The 20,590-nt window shown below is 42.1% G+C and overlaps 1 protein-coding gene across 1 annotated transcript; it reads left to right on the forward strand.

The window, feature by feature from the left end:
• The first annotated feature begins 1,627 nt into the window (after positions 1 to 1,627).
• nherf1a (NHERF family PDZ scaffold protein 1a) lies at positions 1,628 to 20,590 on the forward strand. The gene is made up of 6 exons (XM_084078878.1): positions 1,628 to 2,390; positions 13,288 to 13,458; positions 15,156 to 15,309; positions 16,445 to 16,491; positions 18,202 to 18,339; positions 18,538 to 20,590. The coding sequence occupies exons 1-6, from the start codon at positions 1,827 to 1,829 to the stop codon at positions 18,694 to 18,696; spliced, it is 1,233 nt and encodes a 410-aa protein (XP_083935004.1). The 5' UTR covers positions 1,628 to 1,826; the 3' UTR covers positions 18,697 to 20,590.

Consider the following 20,590-nt stretch of genomic DNA (forward strand, 5'->3'; position numbering starts at 1 on the left):
AGCAAAGTTTGTTGTTTACCCAGGGTGTCGGACTAAGCACGAAGCTTGTTTCCAGCCGGACCCTGCATGGAAGCCTTGCTCAAGGGCTATTCAGCGGTGATTCATGATTGATGTGATGAATTGGGGAATCGAACTAGGGACCTTCCGGTATCAAGGCCGCCCCTCTAACCACTAGGCCACCGCTGCTGATAATTATCAAAACATATTTATATACAGTAATCAGTTTAGGTTGCTTGGGCCTGTTGAACCAGTTAGACTTATCTTTAATACAAAAGTATGTAAGTAATTTGGCAGTTATTTAACTTTGTGTACATTATTTGTTTGTTTGTTTTATCATAATATGATTTTTTTCCCAAAATCTATTTGACATACTCTATGCTGCATAACAATAAACTATTTCTGAAGCTCATTGCCACACTTTCTACGTTCGTACGCCAAATGCTGTTAGTATCATGTGCAGATTGCAATGAATACACTTTATGTCATAGTAGCTATTATTATTTTATAGGCTACCTCACAGGTCTTCAACGTTTTCAGGCCAAGGACCCCCTAGCTGAGAGAGAGATGAAGCAGGAACCCCCTCTATATTGTATACAATTTTGTTTCAGATAAACGTTTGCTGCTCTTTTTTCCCTCCTATAACTCTTTGCCAAAAATAGCCGATCTACAAGCTCACAACGCCTCGCAGCGCGAAAAGTTCTCCCCAGAAAAGGGATGCTATGCTAGGGTTCAAGTAATGTATATAAAAAAATCTTATCACACAAAGATTTTGCGGACCCCCTGTAGTAACTGAGGACCCCCTAGGGGTCCCGGACCCCCTGTTGAAGACCCCTGGGCTACCTGTCTGTCATTGAGTTACTGTATGTGCGTGCATGTGTGTTTGTGTGACAACCACAAGAGGGCATTGTCATATCAACCGCCAGTCAGAGCTTTATAACAGGTTTGGAAAAAAACAAAGACAAAGTGCTACATGCATTTGCTGTGTTTGACTATCAAGTTTATTGGAAAATTAAGCACTATGATGAGTATAGATTTATAGTAGCCTATATACAGTAGGGCAATGGTTCTCAAAGTGGTATTCGGGGTCGGAGACCCCCAGGGGCCAGGGGTCATTGAGAGTGTTCCATTGGATATCCAGCTAAACGATTGATAGTTATAGTAACCAATTACTGCTCATAATTCAATTTGACCAATTCATATTCAATTAATATTTGCATTATGCATTATGAACTTGCGAAATGGGTCATTCTGCACAATGAGTACTTTTACTTTTGGTACTTTTAGTACATTTTGATGCCAATACTTTTGTACTTTTACTCAAGTACTCAATTTTGATTACCGGACTTTTACTTGTAACAGAGTATTTCTAGTATCAGTATTGCTACTTTTACTTAAGTAAAAGATGCAAGTACTTTTTCCACCACTCATATGCAGCACTCGCTCGCCATTGGTCGTTTGATATGAAAGTTTAACCCTAAATGAGCTCACTGATTGGTCTCGTCACCCGTCAGCTACAGAAACGTCACCGACTAAACGTGGTTGCGCTTCTAGGCGCGACAGACAGGATCAGCCCGCAAATCTATATGTGAATAGCGGCGGCTTGGCGCAACAACAGGGTGAAATAGTTACAAGATTGCAACATAGTTTCGGGGAGGATCTAAACGCTCCATTAGCAGTAGCGGAAAGTGAAGACTGTCAGGAAGTTGTTGTGGAGTGGTGCGCACAACAGGTGTCAGTCAGCTGTACGTTGTTTTATAGTTATAGACTACTAAGAAGTCACTGAAACGGTTCGGGACACACACACGGTCCGGGTCTGAATCGTCAACATGTCAAACCTCCGACCCAGATACTGCGCGTTAGAAAAGGGGCCGAGTGGCTACGGCTTCCATCTCCACGGCGAGAAGGGCAAGACGGGTCAGTTCATCCGGCTCGTGGAGCCCGACTCTCCGGCCGACGCCTCGGGTCTGCTGGCCGGGGACCGCCTGGCGTTCGTCAACGGGGAGAACGTGGAGGGCGAGAGCCACCAGCAGGTCGTGGGCAGGATACGAGCCACCGTCGGGCCGCTGGAGCTTATCGTGATGGACGCCGAGATCACGGAGCTTCTTAAGAAACACAATTTGCAGTGCCGCAAAGAGTTCGTCACAGAGGGCATCCCTGTGCCCAGCAGCGAGTCCGACCACGGGGACGCACAGAGCAACGGCACCCCGCGGGCATCCACGTCCTCCTTGAAGGGCTCCCCGAAGGGCTCTCCGAAGGGCTCTCCGAAGGACTCCCCGAAGGGCTCCCCCAAGGACTCTCCGATGGGCTCCCCAAAGGGCTCTCCGAAGGGCTCCCCTGCTCCATCAGAGAACGGAGAGGTCTCCCTGGAGAGGCTGAGTGTAAGCTCAAAGGTAAATGATCAATACTGTTTTTATTTGTAGATTTTTGTCCCAAAATGACCAAGGTGGAGCGCATATTGGCTATCTCTGATCTATCTATCTATCTATCTATAGATATACACCTATCTATCTATCTATCTATCTATCTATCTATCTATCTACCAATCTAGCTATCTAATGTATCTATCTAGATATACACACATCTATCTATCTATCTATCTATCTATCTATCTATCTAGATATACACACATCTATCTATCTATCTATCTATCTATCTATCTATCTATCTATAGATATACACCTATCTATCTATCTATCTATCTATCTATCTATCTATCTATCTATCTATCTATCTATCTAGATATACACACATCTATCTATCTATCTATCTATCTAGATATACACACATCTATCTATCTATGTATCTATCTATCTATCTATCTATGAAAATCGCTCTACAATAGCCTTGGCTATCAGATCAGGATGCTCTATGGACCAGAGCTACATAATACATATTGGCCAACAGATATGCTGTGAACTATGTAGCCATGACATGTGTTTTCCTGGTTTTAGACAGGATGTTAGGATGTCTCTGATCAGATCATGATGTAAGAGGATGTGTGTACGAGCTCCTCAAGCTACATGAAAATAAATATATCTATCCCCTGCTTGGTAGCCACTTCCAGTGCCATTAGAGCCAGTTAACGGGTAGAGGCTCAGACAGAGTCGCAGACAGAGGTTTGACAGGTTTGTGGTGTGTGATTGTCTGTAAAACTCCACGTTTCCTCTTTGAGCTCCTGTTCAGGTTTTCCTTGTCAGACCAGAAGCTATGCTGCTTTGATGTAGGGCAACCAACTGGAATATCCCATCTAATATTCCCATAACTATTGGTGAGGATTTGTTATTATGGGACTAAAATAGTGCCTAGTTGTTACACAGTCTTCACCGCACTGTACTGTACGTCCTAAATTGTTTTAGAACATACTAACTAGAGAAAGCCTTGACTTCATTCAGGTCCATGGCATGTCACTGTGTCTGTCTGCTTCTCTGTGAATATGTGGTTTGTACTGATGGCATTTGCTGAAGGACACGCAAAGTTTAGGGTTTAAGTGTCACAACAACAGCCATGGCTTTGGTCAACATACTTCACTTCTCCTCTTCTTAGCATCTCCCTTATTAACCTTCACATCTAACCAAATGCCAGCTCTCAGAGGCATCTGGGGTGGGGATTAGAACACCATCCAGGTTCATTCACGGCCACCAACGCTGAACACTATTCTCAGATGTCGGGTACATATTAGGTACTTCTGACACATGTCAGTTGGCTAGGACAATTGAGGATGTTGAACGCTACTTAACGTATAGTATCTCATTCATTACTTCAATGTATCTCTGTGTTCTTTAAACAAGCAAAGGTTTCCATTGTATGGATTTATTCAGCCATGGGTTCGCACAGGTCACCAATACACTTGGGGGTTGTTGACTGGCTATGTAGCCATGTTAACTGGTGAAAGGTCTGGGTGATTATTTTGCAGTTGCGCAACGGCAATACAAAAATTGCTTTTCTTATGGCTGTGCTGTGCATATCTCTTAGAATGTGATACTGCTCCCAATTTAGTTTAAGGCTTATCCTATTCGAGCAGAAAACACGGTGGTTGTTATCAACTTTCCTGCCGTTGCCGGGGTTATTGCTTTGACAACGTGTTGCAAAGCGACACACCAATCGGCATGTTCATATTTTGGTGCGCAGCATTTGGCTGGGTTATTGTGTTGGTGAAATAGGCTTTCTCTCCCTCCCTACCTGTCTCCCTCTCTCTCTCGCTGACCGAGCTCTGGACTGATGTCACACACAACCTCCCTGCCACGGGCTGTCAGAAAACCTGATTTAAAAGTCTGTTTTACATAAAAAAAATCAAAAATAGACTGTCCCTCCCATGTCGAATGGTAATGCTACAGTATGTGAGTACAATAAAGGGGAAGGTCACAGATGGAGCTAGTTTGGCTCAATGAGATGCTGCAAGCCAGATACAGGTACATTCCAGACTAGAGCCTGCCCGATAAATCGTTCTGGATGTTATATCGGTCATTATTTGACTTTTTAGACAACATTGGTATTGGCAGTTATGCAGCCAATACTTTCAACCTTTCCATCCCTATATTTTGGGCCGATCTACAAGCAACACGTTGTGAGCACCGGTCGGGCTCTAGTACATTCCTTCCTGATTGGGGACTTGGCAGAGCTGGTCCACTCACCTGATACAGACCTTTCATACTAGCCTCCCAGTAGGTTTCTATTTAATGTACTTTACTGCCGGATTACATGAAAGTAGCCTTAAAGTGTGGAGCTTGTTTTTACTCCAAAAATAAACCGTTGTTATTTCTTTACAAATACCAGTTATTTTATTTATTTTTTTACTATGCTCTCTGTTGCAAACTACCAAAACTGTAAACACTGCATATATAGCAGTCAAAGAAAAACATATTTGCAAGTTTTAACCACTTAAAACCCCATACTTGCGTTGTACAACAAGCTCACAACTATTTTTCAATAAAGATAATTCTTGAAACATATAAAAAAGTGAACATGTGTACAAAATAGGTCCGGGTTAATGTGGTTAAAGAATGAACTTTTCTCACATTCCCAGATTGACAAAAAGTTAACTAAAGTCTGTGCAGGAATAACTAAGCCTGCGTAAAACTTACTACTGAAGAAACTCGATCCGTCAGTTCACGTGGTGTTGGATAAAAGCATGAGCCAAGTGAACATGTCATCATATTATGGTAACATCCTGGCCTCTGGTGACTCAGTCCACTGCCAGCCTGACAGCAGTCCATTGGTTGCCATGGAGATTTCCCACAGCAGAATGAGGCATTGTCCACAGTGTTTGCCTGGGGAGAAAGGGATTCGGCTGGGGAGGAAAGGAGAGAGGACTCTCACGCCTCAGCAAGGAGGCCACGCTGACCCTAAAATGCCTACACCCCCCCCCCCCCCCACACACACTTAACACACACTCAATGAGGCGTGTGTGTGTGTGTGCGTGCGCGTGTGTGCGTGTGTGTGTGTGTGTGTGTGTGTGTGTGTGTGTGTGTGTGTGTGTGTGTGTGTGTGTGTGTGTGTGTGTGTGTGTGTGTGTGTGTGTGTGTGTGTGTGTGTGTGTGTGTGTGTGTGTGTGTGTGTGTGTGTGTGTGTGTGTGTGTGTGTGTGTGTGTGTGTGTGTGTGTGTGTGTGCGTGCGTGCGTGCGTGTGTAGGGGCCTGGCCAGTAGATTAAACAGCCATTTGTTCTCTACTTGAAAACTTGAAACATGACAGACTACTGTAAGTGAACGAGGTTAATATGAAGCAGACTAATGCTGACTCTTTGTTTAAAAGTGATTTGATGTTTATTATTCTTTTGTGGGATTTAAAAAAAATGTATTTATTCAGGTAGGATGAGAAACTGAGGGCAAGGCATTGAAGCTGAAATTGAACCTGGAATGTTGCAGTTATGTTGTCATGCACACACATACCAACACATATCAACACAACCTCTACATCATGGTCAAATCTTAGTTATTTGATCACTGAAGACATTCACACGTTATATTTTCCTTGATGATATTTATATGGACTCTTGTGACTCCATGAGTGGTAGTACAGTACACATAGTGAGTGACGGAGAATGTGGAGAACTTTCGACTTTCGACTTCAGACCTACAGACCTTGAGGCTGGTCTTGCTTCACCAAGCTTTCTCCTTGAGGTTGCACAACACTCTTATCATTCGGCATAACATTTGATCTGACATTTTATTGAAACTAAAAGAATAAAGCCGTCTTACCTAATACAGTCCATTGTATTGGTAGTTACATAACAGTCTACATTTCTGGATTCGAGTTTCACTGACAGGCCATTTTATCCAGGGGAGTTGTCTTTGCCAACCGGTTTCCATGGAGATGTTTATCAGGGCTGCCTTCCCAAATAAACCCTTTTAAGGGCGTTTGACATCATCTGACCAAATCCTCCTTAATTTTAAGTCACAGCTTGAACTGTGATATTAAGCTGTCCAAAAAAAAGAAGAAAAAAAGAAGCCAGCAGAACTGTCAAGATTAGCCAAGGCCTGTGACTTGACAGGGATTATGATTGCATTTAGTGCGAGTAATTATGAGTGTCTTTGAAGTCTACAGATGCAGATGCAGTACACTTTATTAGAAATGGTTGAATCTCCTAGAAGATGTCACTGTAATGATTCATTTTGGTTGTAGACTTAAAAGCTACAATCCCTAACCTTTTATATTGTATTAAACATACTCTACCATGCATATTGTTAAAAATAACATTTTATTCCCTAATTTGCAGCTTTAAGCCACATTTGTATACTGTACATTTTTGGTATACCATTTGAATTAGCTTTTAGTCAGTGGAGGCCAGTTGTATGCCATTGTGCTGCTTGTACACACACATAGACACACAGTGACAGAATCACACAAACCGTCACAATAGGTTCCTCTGTCAGTTCACTGACAAGAGTGAGAAGAAAACCACTTCCTGTCTAAACATGTCAAATTGCTCCGACTCCTTCTGTGATTGTGCTCGTTGGTAATGACGTTTCCACCTATGTAGTCTGACTCTGATCACACCCTCTCAGGCAACAAAAACAGCTGGTACATGTAATCATGTACATAGCCCGACCGTTGCCAGATCTTTGGGTCCGAACCCAATTTTGGAGACCACCGATTACAGATGACAAAGAAAAACAAAAGTGCACAATCTTGAAATCAATTTGAAAAACATTTAACGTATAAGCAAAAACTTAAGGCCTATTCAACATTTTCCAAAATTAGCTGATTGACAAGCTCACAATGTATCACAACGCAACGTGTTGTGAGCTTGTAGATTGGCTATATTTTTCTAAGAATGAGGCTACGACTGACATGGCCAAAATGGGCACGCCAGGTTGAAAGTGGTTATAATCAGCTACATGATTGCCAATACTGATGTTGTCCAAAAAAAGTCTTATGATGGCCAATATTGGTGTGGCTCTTTTTTGATTGATTGAATATTTACAGGAAGTACAGCCAAAGGTAATGCTGAAAGGTTAACATGAAAAGTCCTAGGGGCTTGTTTCCATTGTGGTCCATTGTACTCTATGTCATTGGTTCTCAAAGTGGCGTCTGGGACCCCTGGGGACAACAAGTTTGCCAACTTGTTGTCATTACCATTTGGGGGAAGTATTGGCAAAAAGTACTAATGGGACTTTGTAAATGTAAACTAAATGATTAGTATCAAATTATTCCTTTCTGTGTTGAGTTAGCAAGTTGGTTGTATTGTATGCACATTTCAATATGGAATAATATTATGGTATGGGATGACTAGATTGTGAACATAATAAGAAAATAATGAGATGGTGTTCTTGCTCATTAAAATGTTATTACTGTCACTTGTTAAGTCACTTTAAAACATTATTACTTATTGATAATAGATTTATCCATTTGTACAACATTCTCATTTAGCTGTGCTGTTGACTGTGTCATAAGGCGGTTGTTTAATGATTGATATTAAGGTTGGCCGTGGACTAACTATTCCTGTACTGTGTGTGTACTTTCTCAAGTTGAACATTATTTCAGGAGTCATGTGCACGTGTCGAGAGTGTCACAGTGCATGTAATGGACTTCTCTGAAGTCTCTGTATTGCTGAGGCTACAAAAATGTTTGGAGGTAAAGACCTTCCATTTCCTCCACACTTGTCAGTTTTGATTATATATATATATATATATATATATATATTTTTTTTTTTTTGACTTGATTATTTTCTGGTTTATTATCAGTGATCACAGACATGTCAAACTACATTCCTTTCTTTCTGTCATTGGGTTAGGCCTCTGATGTGGTAGATTTATTTTTAGACTTGTGAGACACGTAAACAAAAGCGTCAACCTTTTTAGTTGAAGGTCGTTCAGTAAGTTGGAAATCATTATGGAGTGATTAGCGGTTAGCCCGAGACCTCCCATTTTACTAGAGCAAGCCATAAAGCCATTAACCTTTGATATTGAACTCTGCGATATTCGACAGCGTTAGAGGGAATGTTTGCTGCTGTTGCTGCCTTCTGCTACTGGTGCTTGAGCTTAAACAGACATAGTCAGCCTGAGCATCATGTGATGAAGTCTCCTGAACAGTGGGAAGACACAAGCCAGAGGTACTGAATAAGATACAGTATCATGTCACAACAAAGCACACATCCACAGACGATAATCGTCTGGAGGCCATTATCATAATGTGTTGTTCCAGGGACCCCCAGAAGCAAAGATTTGAGTTAAAAATGTTCTCTTTATTCAAAGATTTGCACAAAGTTTCAGGATTTTTCTAAAATAAATCTACAAGCTCATAGCGTGACACTCTGTGCCACACTATGAGCTTGTAGATCTGCTATTTTTGAATAGCCAAAGTATAAAATAATGGTTAAAGGGGTTACACAGATGCGTTCCCGGTTTTAATGGGTTAAGAGAAAACAACTCGGACAAGTTCCACTCGTTTGGACCGTAAACCCAAAGATTCCACCCACAGGATTGAGTTTAACACACTGCCTCCAATGTTGTGTTTTTACATTTCAGAGCAGATTCTACTGCCTATTCTAACCTGTGTTTTTTTTTCTGCTTTACCTAGATTTCTTATTAGCAGAACACACTGAGACAGAGAGCAGAGTAGGTTAGAGCTGTGGTTCTTGGGTCCCTAACAAAAGTGTTGATTGTTAGGATGGAACCAAATGGAACCTTACAAGTCTGTAACTCTGACAGTGTACAGATGGAACCAAATGGACCCATAGGGGTCCATTTGGTTCCATCTGTACACTATCAGAGTTATGGGGTGTCTGGCCTATTATGCATACCGAAGTGGAAATAAAAAAAATGTTGAGAACCACTGGGTTAGAGAACATGGTTGTTTCCCCAAACAGACAAAACAAGTGACAAGGCAGGGATCAATGGTACGATTAATCATTAATCACGATTAATCAGACATTGATTGTAATCATCAGTCAATAAAACCCACTTAATCAAACAAAATGCTAGCGTCCCTCGCTCTGGGGAAAACATCCGCCGAAAATGGCAGATCTACAAGCTCACAAGCGTGTTGTGAACTTGTAGAGCGGCTATTTATCGGCAAAATATATTTGTTGTAGAGGGGGGTAAAAGGAGTGGAGCAAGTATAAATAGAGCCCTAGGAGACCCTGATCAACCTGTAAGTGATTAACAAAGAACGATGTACAGCCTTACTGCATCTCGGAAATGCTGATGAGTGCCAATTTATGTTATGTTGGCATACTTTTATGTCACGAATAATGCAAAGTAGTCCATTAATGATCTCATGCTGTGGACATGTACCCTTTTTATAGCCTGTAATCCAGGAAAACAAACACACACGTACAGTACTGTATGTGCCAGATGGCTGTTATTTTCTCCTCATGGAGCCTATAGGGTGGCAGAGGCTTGTCTTTGTTTACCCACTCATCTGTAAGCACCGCTGCAGCCATGTTCAGGAAGAGACCAACTACAAATGACTGACAGTTGGCCCATCTCTAGACAGTCAGTGAAGGGCAGTTTGCCTACTGATTTAGTCAAAGTTAGTGAATATAATTGACTAGAATCTAATAGAATGTTTGTTTCCCAAACATAATCTACCCGAAATGGGTCGCAGACACATTTTTATGGGTTGCACTTGCAAGTAAATATCCGTTCTTTTTTTTCCTTTTTTATAAAATGTACTTTGTTTAAAAAAAAAAATCTTAAGGTTTTCAGAGAAAAAAAAAAGTCAGAAATAGTGAAGATCTGTAATTTCACGTCTTGCATCACAATACATTGTGAGCTTGTAGATGGGCTATTTTCACTATTTTTGAAGTGACGGGGGAGACATCAGTTCTCTTTTGGAAAAGGCTTGGGAACCCCTCTAATAGACTCAATGTAACTAAACCACTTATCAACCTTATCTAGACAACCAGACTATACGTTAAGGTTGTCTGGATTCACTCTACAGAGAAAATAAATGTTTAGTGTTTTAATCCAGACAGAAGTTGACACTTCAAAGGGCCTAGTAGCCCAATTTTTGAATTCATCAAGAGGAGACGGGCAACCATTCCTTCCTCTCTTCTCTCCCCTCTCCAGCCCCATGCTGGTCCCTGTCACAACGCCCAAGCTCCTACTCTTCAGGGGGTCCCAGTGTGCCCACAGTGGCAGATGATGATAGGCGGATAGAGAGAAAGAGGCCTCAGTTCCTGATCTCCAGCCAGCTGTGCAGAGATCTAGAGTTTACCACACCAAACAGCTTATAACACTTCTAAACGGGATGAGTCATCTTCAAAATTACTTTAGAAGTAATGTTGTTTTAGGCGTTTCTGCTTTTATAGGGGCAGGAGTCAAACATTGGAGAGCGACTGCACATTAAGAGATTTGTGTCTCTGGTTTCACACAAATTACATTTGTATACATTTTCAGTGCAACGTTTATTGAACACATGTTAAAGAGTAGTGCAAATTCTGTGTTGTCCCAAATTAGATGTGAAAATGCTTTGAAAATGAAAGATCCTCTTTTTAATTAACAGTGTGCGGTCAACTTGAGGGCCCTTCAGAGCCACATGTTGGTGAAATGTCTAAAACATTGAGTCTGGCCTGTAGGAAGAAATGAATGAGAAAAGGGTGAACTGCTGGAGAGAGATGGGGGGGGGAGGAGATTTAAGGCGTCGGTAAGCGAAGGAGACGTCTCCGTCCTCAACTCTGGCCCATACTTCCAAGGTCTCCCTGAGATCAGCTGTAGATTTACAGATTGGCAGAGGAACAGAGAGAGTAGGAGGCTATCTGCCTTGTTCACCTCATGTGCCTTGGGCAGATTCCCTCTCCCCCTGTGGTGGGGTAACTGGATTATATGGCTCCTATTCTCTTGCACTTACTTCAAATGCCTGTCGAGGGATTGTTGGGGACTGTTTAATGATCTGTGTGTGTGTGTGTGTGTGTGTGTGTGTGTGTGTGTGTGTGTGTGTGTGTGTGTGTGTGTGTGTGTGTGTGTGTGTGTGTGTGTGTGTGTGTGTGTGTGTATATATTAGAGAGGGGATTGTGAGTGTGATCGTGTGTTGCTACAACGAACTCTGAGAACCATCTATCATTGCTATGTCATAACCACTATATAGGAAGGAAGATACTGTAAGATGGCTTTGGCTGGAAAGGACTAAATTGGGAAGGATAAAATGTAAGGTTTATCAAATCTCATCCCCTGCCAGATGTCACACGCCATTTACGCATTCCGGAAATTTCATCAATCATAAACCGCGCTGACTTATAAACCGTTCAATTTAATATATAAGCCATTTTGCAAGTGCGCAGATAGCGAGACTGTCCGCCCATCTTGAGTGGATGTTAAGGCTGCAAAGGTTACTCTTAAAGGGCTGAGTGTCAGGGAATCATTAACGGATGACTGGCGATAAGCGAAGCCGCTCCATAGATAGGAGCCTTGTTATCGGCGAATGCGAGTGCAACGGGTGGTTGAGGGACCGTTTTTATTAGGGGCTCAGATGTTCCCTGCCGTTGCTGTGTTATGCATATGATAGCTGTAAAACCTTATAGTATCTATGTCTTCATACTGGGGAACACATGAGCACAATGGAGTAAAGTACACAGTACAGGAAAGTCCTCAGTGTTAAATGGAACCAAATGGACCCCATTTGGTTTGTACACTCATCTTGAGTTAAATTAACACTGAGGATTTAACTGCACAAAACCGCAGAATATCATGGAGGCACGTACAGTATCATGGTTATTCATTCATGTTTTAAGCATAAAAAAGGGTAAGAACTGACATAGTGAAAGCTGACAGACACTGTACAACACATTAACAAGGACAAAACACAAAACATTGACATTTGTGCGAATTAGAAATTATAACAAATCAGACGCTTAATTTTGAAGCATAATATAGCATATAGTGAAACATAAAGCTTGTGAGAACCCTATGGAAAAGAACATGTTTTGTTTGACTTGATTTTCATTTGGCATTGTCGTAGGCAAATTCTGTTTCTCCTAATTTGTGGACATCAAATTCTGCTTAAATATGAAATACTTTGTATATACGGTGGCTTAACATTTTATCGCTTTTTAGAAATCGCACACTCCAACTGAGAAATTATTTTATGTGTAAATATATTTCATACTGGTATTGGCTCTAATTTGTGATTAAAATAATTAACATATCTGCAGGATCAAACTACTGTATACTCTAAACCACATAGACTTGCTGTTGCTTTTTATGACAGGAAGTCATGTCAGCAGTTCTACACAATGTTTTGCACACACACACACACACACACACACACACACACACACACACACACACACACACACACACACACACACACACACACACACACACACACACACACAATTCATGAATGCAGACAGTTGTGCAAATAAAGGCCTACATTATGTTGTTTAAGATAGATAGATTGGTTGATAGATCAAAATAAATAAATAACTTTGTTTCCTTGTTCTGCTTTTTTAAATCCTTAATGATATTTTAATTGTCTACAGTACATAACTACTATCTGTCAAGCACATGCCACAGGAAAGGGGAAGTTGGTCTATACCTCACCATTTAGTTAAAACAAGCATGTAGTGTGAAGAGTACAAGTAGAGTACGGTCATTATATTTTTTCCCCCCTTTGTAGCATGTTACATTTTTCTGAATCATTTACTTCAACTTTTCTTGTCATAAGGGCAAAGTGCTTTGTGATTTACATAATCCTAATCCTCAACTAAGTCTTTTGAGATAAACACTGTTTACCCCATTATTTCTAGCTTCTAATGGTCAGAATTTGTTGTTTGAAAATGATGTGTGAATCTCATTAAATAAATACACATCTCTCTGTTTTCTCTCTCTCTCTCTCTGTTTACCTAGGAGGGGAAAGCTGAGTTGAGACCTCGTCTGTGCCATATGAAGAAAGCACCAAATGGCTACGGTTTCAACCTGCACAGTGAAAAGAATAAACCAGGCCAGTACATCAGGGCTGTGGATGAGGACTCACCTGCACATGATGCAGGCCTAAGGCCCCAGGACAAGATTGTGCAAGTATGAAATACACAACCACCAACTTGATATGTGTTCTTATTGGTTGCTTGTTATATACTAACTGCAAGCTAACTGAAGAGCTAGCGAACTCAGACATTCTCGCCCACTCACTCCATGACTCATTCATTCTCACTCAGTCAGTTCTCATCTTGATTTGTGTGCATGGGGATCTCCTCTTAAACAAACTCAGTGCTTAATGAGTCTTCCAGTTTAGTAGACCTTGTATTGTGAATTTGTACTTCCATGTACTGTTGTTCTCATGTCTTACTAAATAAAGTACATCAATCAATCAGTCACACACACACACACACACACACACACACACACACACACACACACACACACACACACACACACACACACACACACACACACACACACACACACACACACACACACACACACACACTGGTGTTACTAAACACATGGTATTTTCAACCATAACCCCTAATACTAGCCCTGACCCCCACCATAATCTTTTACCAACTATAGCTCTAAACATCTTCAGCCATGAAAATGACCATTTCCCTCATGGGGACCCAAAAACTGTCCCCATAAGTCACGCTTACTGTATGTGCTTTTACTCTCCTTGAGGACATTTATCCCACATAATACACACACACACACACACACACACACACACACACACACGCACACACACACACACACACACACACACACACACACATACACATACACATACACATACATACATACTGTACATACATACGTGTGTTTTCATATTTGTGTTCCCTTCGGAACGGTAATTGGAACTATCACCGCTTTTTTGGCAGTGATGAGTTGATTGTATGTTATATGTTTTTGTGTTTCTGTAAGTCTGCTTGTGTGTATTTGTGTGAAATGGGAATGAGAAATTATTTTTTGTTGATCGGTCTCTCAGGCCATGTTGTACATAATAGCACCAGAGTTAATCCACTTACTGTGTCTCTGGGGCGAATTATACCCTGATCAAGCAGTCTACAGTGCTTTTCCCGCCAGCCTGGGAGGAAGAAAGCGAAGAGGAGAGAGAGGAATTTCATTTTCTGTTTTTACTTTCCATTAATGTGATTGATCATGCACCATCTTTAACATCATGTATTCAGATGGGGAGGGAAGGTTGTGGGACAGTGGAATGTATACATACACATACACACATGTACGTACACACACACACACACACACACACACACACACACACACACACACACACACACACACACACACACAGAGTGTGTGCACGTATACTGTAAGGTCTGTTGTTTGACACTGGGAGTGTGGGAGACTGGGAGTCGGTAGATTTTCCTCCCACAGGGATTCCACAGCCTTTGACCTCTCTCGCTCTTTGATTAAGATTCCAAGAAGGCTGGGAGTATACGTGACTGAGAGGTTGTCCATAGATACCGCACCTTGTACAGCGTTACCAGATAATTCTATCACACCAGGTGTTTATACTCTGCTGTCACAGCGGGGAGCTCCAGATCGAGAGCTCCATGCATATCTGGGCTGAAAAGATTTTTGTGCGTTATCTTTGTTTTTATTTTATTTTGTATTTTCTACCCATTTCTTTCTGTTTTGGGGGATGATGGCCGAATTGTTAACAATAAAACATATGTAATGCATTTTCAAGGGGAGGCAATTAAGATAATAAGAATTGACAAATAATGTTCTTCCTCCCTCCTCTCTACTCTCCTCTCCAGGTGAACAGCAAGTCTGTTATTGGCATGCAACACTCAGAGGTAGTGGCAGTTATTAAGGCCGGAGGGGACAAAACCAGTATGTTAGTGGTCGACCCTGAGACGGATGCTTTCTTCAGTAGTTGCAAGGTGATCCCCTCTGAGGAACATCTCACTGGTAAGTACTCATACCAGTTCATCCACTACCAATGGCCACTTTGTAAATGTATAAGTCACCCTGGCATCATCGTCATTCCTGAGTGTATCCCGCTGAATGGGCGAGGGTAACGGATACTCATAGGTTATTCGTTCAATAAGACAACCAATAAACTCCTGCATCTCCTCAGATGTGGGCTTGGTCAAACCATCCACAGCTACTTTTCTTGGCAGCTGATTTTCTTCCATGTTTGACATGGCAAGTTTGTTAGTGAGATTGCGGACGTCTGGGTAGCGCTGGTGCAGGCGTAACATTCCTGCCCACCACCATCATGGAGACTAGAGGTTTGAATCCTGCACACTGTATCCGTTCCAGTGAACACAACAGGCTGTGTTCTATGTTGGGAACCCAGGGAGGGATCTCTGTCGTTCAACCAGGGGCCTATTCAGTAGGGAGAAGAACTAGGTCAGATAGCGTGTTCCTCTGCACGCGCTACACCCTCCCGGGGAAACTCCCCTCCGTCAGGTGAAAATAAGTGACTATGACATCACATGTGTTAAAGGAGGCACATGGTTATCTGCAGCCCTCCCCAGGTCCTACCTGTAGGGGTTAGCAGTAACAGGGGCTGCATCGCAGGGACTTCATTTGGTCAACACTTTAAGTTAATAGATTAGGTTTAACATTACTGTCAATGCGGAACCACCCAGTCAAATGAACTGGTACAGTCCCACTGGAATTCCTTGACTGTGGGGAGGGCGTTGACTCAAGGCAAGCATGTAGTTGCTGCTGGCATTGCTCACCTTTGTTGGTACACAGCGATTCTGTGAACAGCCAAACCTAGGTGTTTGGTTTCCTTTGTGCCTTTATAAACGCTAGTGTCTCCCCAGCCATGGATTTTACCCTACCATCCACAGCAACGGTGTTTGTTGGCTGAGTTACATCCATATTTGACATGGTGAGTTCCTTAACCAGTGAAGTCGATTGCGGCGCCATTTCAGCTTGCGGTGGCAATTTAACTGCGCTGGTTGATCAGCTGTCGTATAAGCCCAAGGGAAGGTATGGCAGCTGACTGAGATAGGAGTTGTTGTTCCGAATTTGAGTTCTCTACATGTTACATCAACAAAGGGCTAATGAATTGACTTTTTTTCCATTCTAGGACCTCTTCCTGATCCTGAGTCGCATTCAGTCGCATCAGACGATGAGGTGAGGACACTGTGTGTGTGTGTGTGTGTGTGTGTGTGTGTGTGTGTGTGTGTGTGTGTGTGTGTGTGTGTGTGTGTGTGTGTGTGTGTGTGTGTGTGTGTGTGTGTGTGTGTGTGTGTGTGTGTGTGTGCACGCTCTGGTGACACTATCTCATCAGTGTCCTCCCTGACATGGTGTCAGGGTGATCCACAGATAGCTCTAATTGACCACTGGAATACATCCTCCTCAGTGCCTGTAGATAGCAGGATGGAAAAGCCCTGTCGGACCTCTGTAGACCGTCCTGGTTGGAGATCAGGAGTTGTGGACAGACAGTGTGTGTTGTTGTGAGAAAGAGCTCGTTTATCAAAAGTACCCGCACACACTGCTGCTAGGAGAGAACAAGAACCCCTCTACCCACATTCATGCACATGCCTACACATACGTACACACACATGCACACCAATGACACCATGAGAAACAGGGATTGTCCCCTGATTACATTGTTGCTGACCCCTCACTATGGCAACAGTCTGTGTGTGTCTCTCTCTCTCTCTCTCTCTCTCTCTCTCTCTCTCTCTCTCTCTCTCTCTCTCTCTCTCTCTCTCTCTCTCTCTCTCTCTCTCTCTCTCTCTCTCTCTCTCTCTCTCTCTCTCTCTCTCTCTCTCTCTCTCTCTCTCTCTCTCTCTCTCTCTCTCTCTCTCTCTCTCTCTCTCTCTCTCTCTCTCTCTCTCTCTCTCTCTCTCTCTCTCTCTCTCTCTCTCTCTGTGTCCCGCAGGATCATGGGATTGAAGCACCTGTAATTCCCAGGGCGTGTCTGGGATTATGCTAATGAGATGACTAACATAGGCATATTTACTCTCTGTCACATGCAGACACACTCAAACTCCTGCTTGCCATGAGGGCAACTGCTGGGCTACTAATTAATTTATGATTACATAACGCTGCACTCATTGTAAAACTTAATGGAAACCTATAACCTCATGCATGCTTCGCTTTATCAGTTGAGCAATGCTATAATAAAAACACACACAAAAACAAACAAACAGATGGCCTTTGTTTCACCTACACATGCATGCTGACTGGGCCTGTTGAAGGAAATTCCTCTGTCCTGATTAAGTTAGAGGGTCATGTCAGGGACAAAACATGTTGAACACTGCAAGTGTTCAACATGTTTTAAAGAATAATCCTCAATTCCGGCAAGTGGCTTGAAATGCTTACAAGGGGCTTTATCTTTCTGAATGTGTTGTAGCATTTGACCAAAGCCACTTACAGCACCATGAGTTTATTTTTAGAAACGGTAGCCCAGAGGGAATTGCATGCCTGTTGTTCTTATGTACCAATGGAGTCACGCCGGGTAATAGGTTAAGGCTTAGGACAATACGGCAAAATAATGTCAACATTATCTACTGTAGGATTGAAGAATATAAGGATGTATTTCCCAACAGTGTGTTCTACTTGAGTGCACACAAAGGTTAGTGAATGTGTCATAGTTTTTAAGCAAATATTTGAGGGGTGTTTACCATTGAGTGGAGAGGCTAACAGTGTCGCCTTTGCCCCCTAGTGGACAATGTCACACAGTACATTACAGTACTTCATATATGCCTCTGTTGGGTGGAAACCGCATATTTACAAATAAACACAAAAATATAAGATGTTTCTGCCCGTCAGCAACAATATTATGAACTGTATGGGGTATTCCATTTGATTTGTGTGTGTGTGTGTGTGTTACAGGTGAATAAGGCAGCAGTAGAGGTGAATGATAAGCCAGCAGAAGAGGTGCAGTCTAAAGTGTCTGTGAGCCCATCTCCTTCAAATGCCTCTTCCAATGCATCCCTGCCAAACGCTGCCACTCCTACCCCTCCACCAGAGGTATGTGTGCATTTGGGGGGTATTTAGATGTGTGCGTATGTGTCATAACTACCTCATACACTTGGGGCCTCAAATATTGAAATATTCAGATATTCAAATTGCAGTCAGCCTACAACGCACAGGGGTTACATTGTCAATACACTTGACATTTCTGTTTGACAATCTGTGCATCTGTGTTGTCATTGCGTGCGTATCCAGGTTGAGAGGGCTCCAGAGCCGTCTCCTAAGGCCGCCAACGACCTAGCCTTGGGCCTGTCACTGGCCCAGGCTAAGGAGAGAGCCCGCCAGAAGCGTGCCGCCAAAAAAGCTCCGCCAATGGACTGGAGCAAGAGGAACGAGTTGTTCAGCAACCTATAAACAACATAGACAACAGAGCAGTCTCCTCCCTTTGATCACATCTACACAGCTGCCATTTTGCTCTTACGTCATACTCAAAGGACAGGGTTTCCCGCCCCTCGAGTATGACGTAAAAGAAAAATGGTCGCCGTGCAAACATGGTCAATACTCATCTGTTTTCTCTCTCCCTCCACCAGCAAGCAAGGGACAGCCTATCTTGCACTATTCCCCATCTATCTATCTTTTGTATTTCTCTTGAGGTACTGTGCATAAGAAAGATACATGTCGAGTTTGTTTAGAGCGTTTTTACGAATAATGTGAAACAGTGTTATTTTTCATGATTTTATTTCACTGTAATTTAGTGTTTTACCAGCTCTTTGTGCTTAAATGGTTTAAATGTCGCTCCTTAGGAATGATCGATAATATATTGAGTATATTTTGAGAAAAGATGAAAGTGGTGGGGGGTGGGGTGATAGCCATGTACAGTTTCATTTAGAAAAGAAGGTGCAAAGCATGATGGGAACAATGGGGGGAAATTAATTGTTGACAGATTTGTGATTGTGAACAAATCTTGAATAAGATCTCTCACAAGAGATCTTTAAATGCTGTCAGATTTATCTTTCTGTAATCAGACTTGATTGCTTGCAAGTTGCAACAACAGCAAATTCTCTTAAGGTTGATGAACCAAATGTGCTACTATAGTCTATCTATGCTTTTGAATGATTAAATAAACAAACTCAAACTAAAATTATCAAAGAAACAGCTTGACATAAATCCATTGATCTCTGGCGGTTGCAATGTAGAATATTGTCTGACTTCATTGCCAAAATATGAATCTATTATTGTATCCTTCAGAGCACTGGTTCTCAACCTGTGGGTCGGGACACCCAGGGGGATCTCCACATGATTTTGGGGGGGTCCCCAGATGACAGTGAAGAGACAATTTAAGGACTTTTAAGCCGATCTACAAGCTCACAACGCCTCACAAGGCGCTAGATCGGCTATTTTCACAATATTTATCTGTGGAACTGAGTCAAGAAAAATGAATGCCTCAACTCCTACATTCCAAGTGCTTATCAGGGTGGGGGGGTCCTCAGTTCAAATATGATTATTTTGGGCGGTCGCGGCCTGAAAAGGCTTCAGAGAATGCACATTTTCTTTTGTCCAGAATGTCATTCTTTCCCATGGTTGAGATGCACTTCTAAGAATGACAATGCTATACGGTCATACAAGGGTTGAAGGGACTGTGGTTTTCCAGAACCACTTAGCCCTACTTTATACTTGTCGCACGACGGTATCACGCAGCGAAATAAACTCGTTGCATTGTTTTATTGTCTCCGCCAGAGGTGGAGAGTATGTTTTCATTCTTGTCCTTCCGTGTGTCCGTCCGTCTCAGCCAAGCTAACATTGGTCAAGCTTCACGTGACACGTGACAATATGTTGTCACCAATGCTTTTGATTGGCTAGCGAGACGCATGACGAAATAGAAATCTATAAATAGGTTTGTCACTTCAAAAAATCATTTATATTTTTTGAAGTGAGCTTCCATCAGCCAAGCTAACATTGGTCAAGTGACACGTGACAATATGTAATATAAATAGGTAAGACAGGATTAATCAGGAACAGTACTGGCGGAGACCTGTGCTCCGAGGAGCACATTTTCTAGTTTGAACTTTTTTTATGTATCACATTTAATAGAACAGAGACTCCCCCGAGTCTCTGTTCACATGTTGAATCATCTGTTGTAAATCTTTTTCCCCTCTCTGGTTTATGTCTCCATTTTTTTTTTTTATAACAGACCGACCCCATATATTTTATCTCTTATTAGATTTGTACAGACAAATGATTTGACAGAAAATTATATTTTGATGAGCAAATGTTTTGATTACTAAAACATTAAACTATGGAAATGTGA

This window comes from Gymnoscopelus microlampas, assembly GCF_963454915.1.
Source record: "Gymnoscopelus microlampas genome assembly, chromosome: 14".
Lineage (NCBI taxonomy): Eukaryota > Metazoa > Chordata > Actinopteri > Myctophiformes > Myctophidae > Gymnoscopelus > Gymnoscopelus microlampas.

Bases quoted from the DNA above. Each gene is read 5' to 3' on its own strand.
- nherf1a (XM_084078878.1), top strand. From the start codon at position 1,827: ATGTCAAACCTCCGACCCAGATACTGCGCGTTAGAAAAGGGGCCGAGT. The intron at 15,310-16,444 runs GTAAGTACTCAT...TTTCCATTCTAG, and splicing joins CTCTGAGGAACATCTCACTG to GACCTCTTCCTGATCCTGAG. The intron at 18,340-18,537 runs GTATGTGTGCAT...GTGCGTATCCAG, and splicing joins CTCCTACCCCTCCACCAGAG to GTTGAGAGGGCTCCAGAGCC.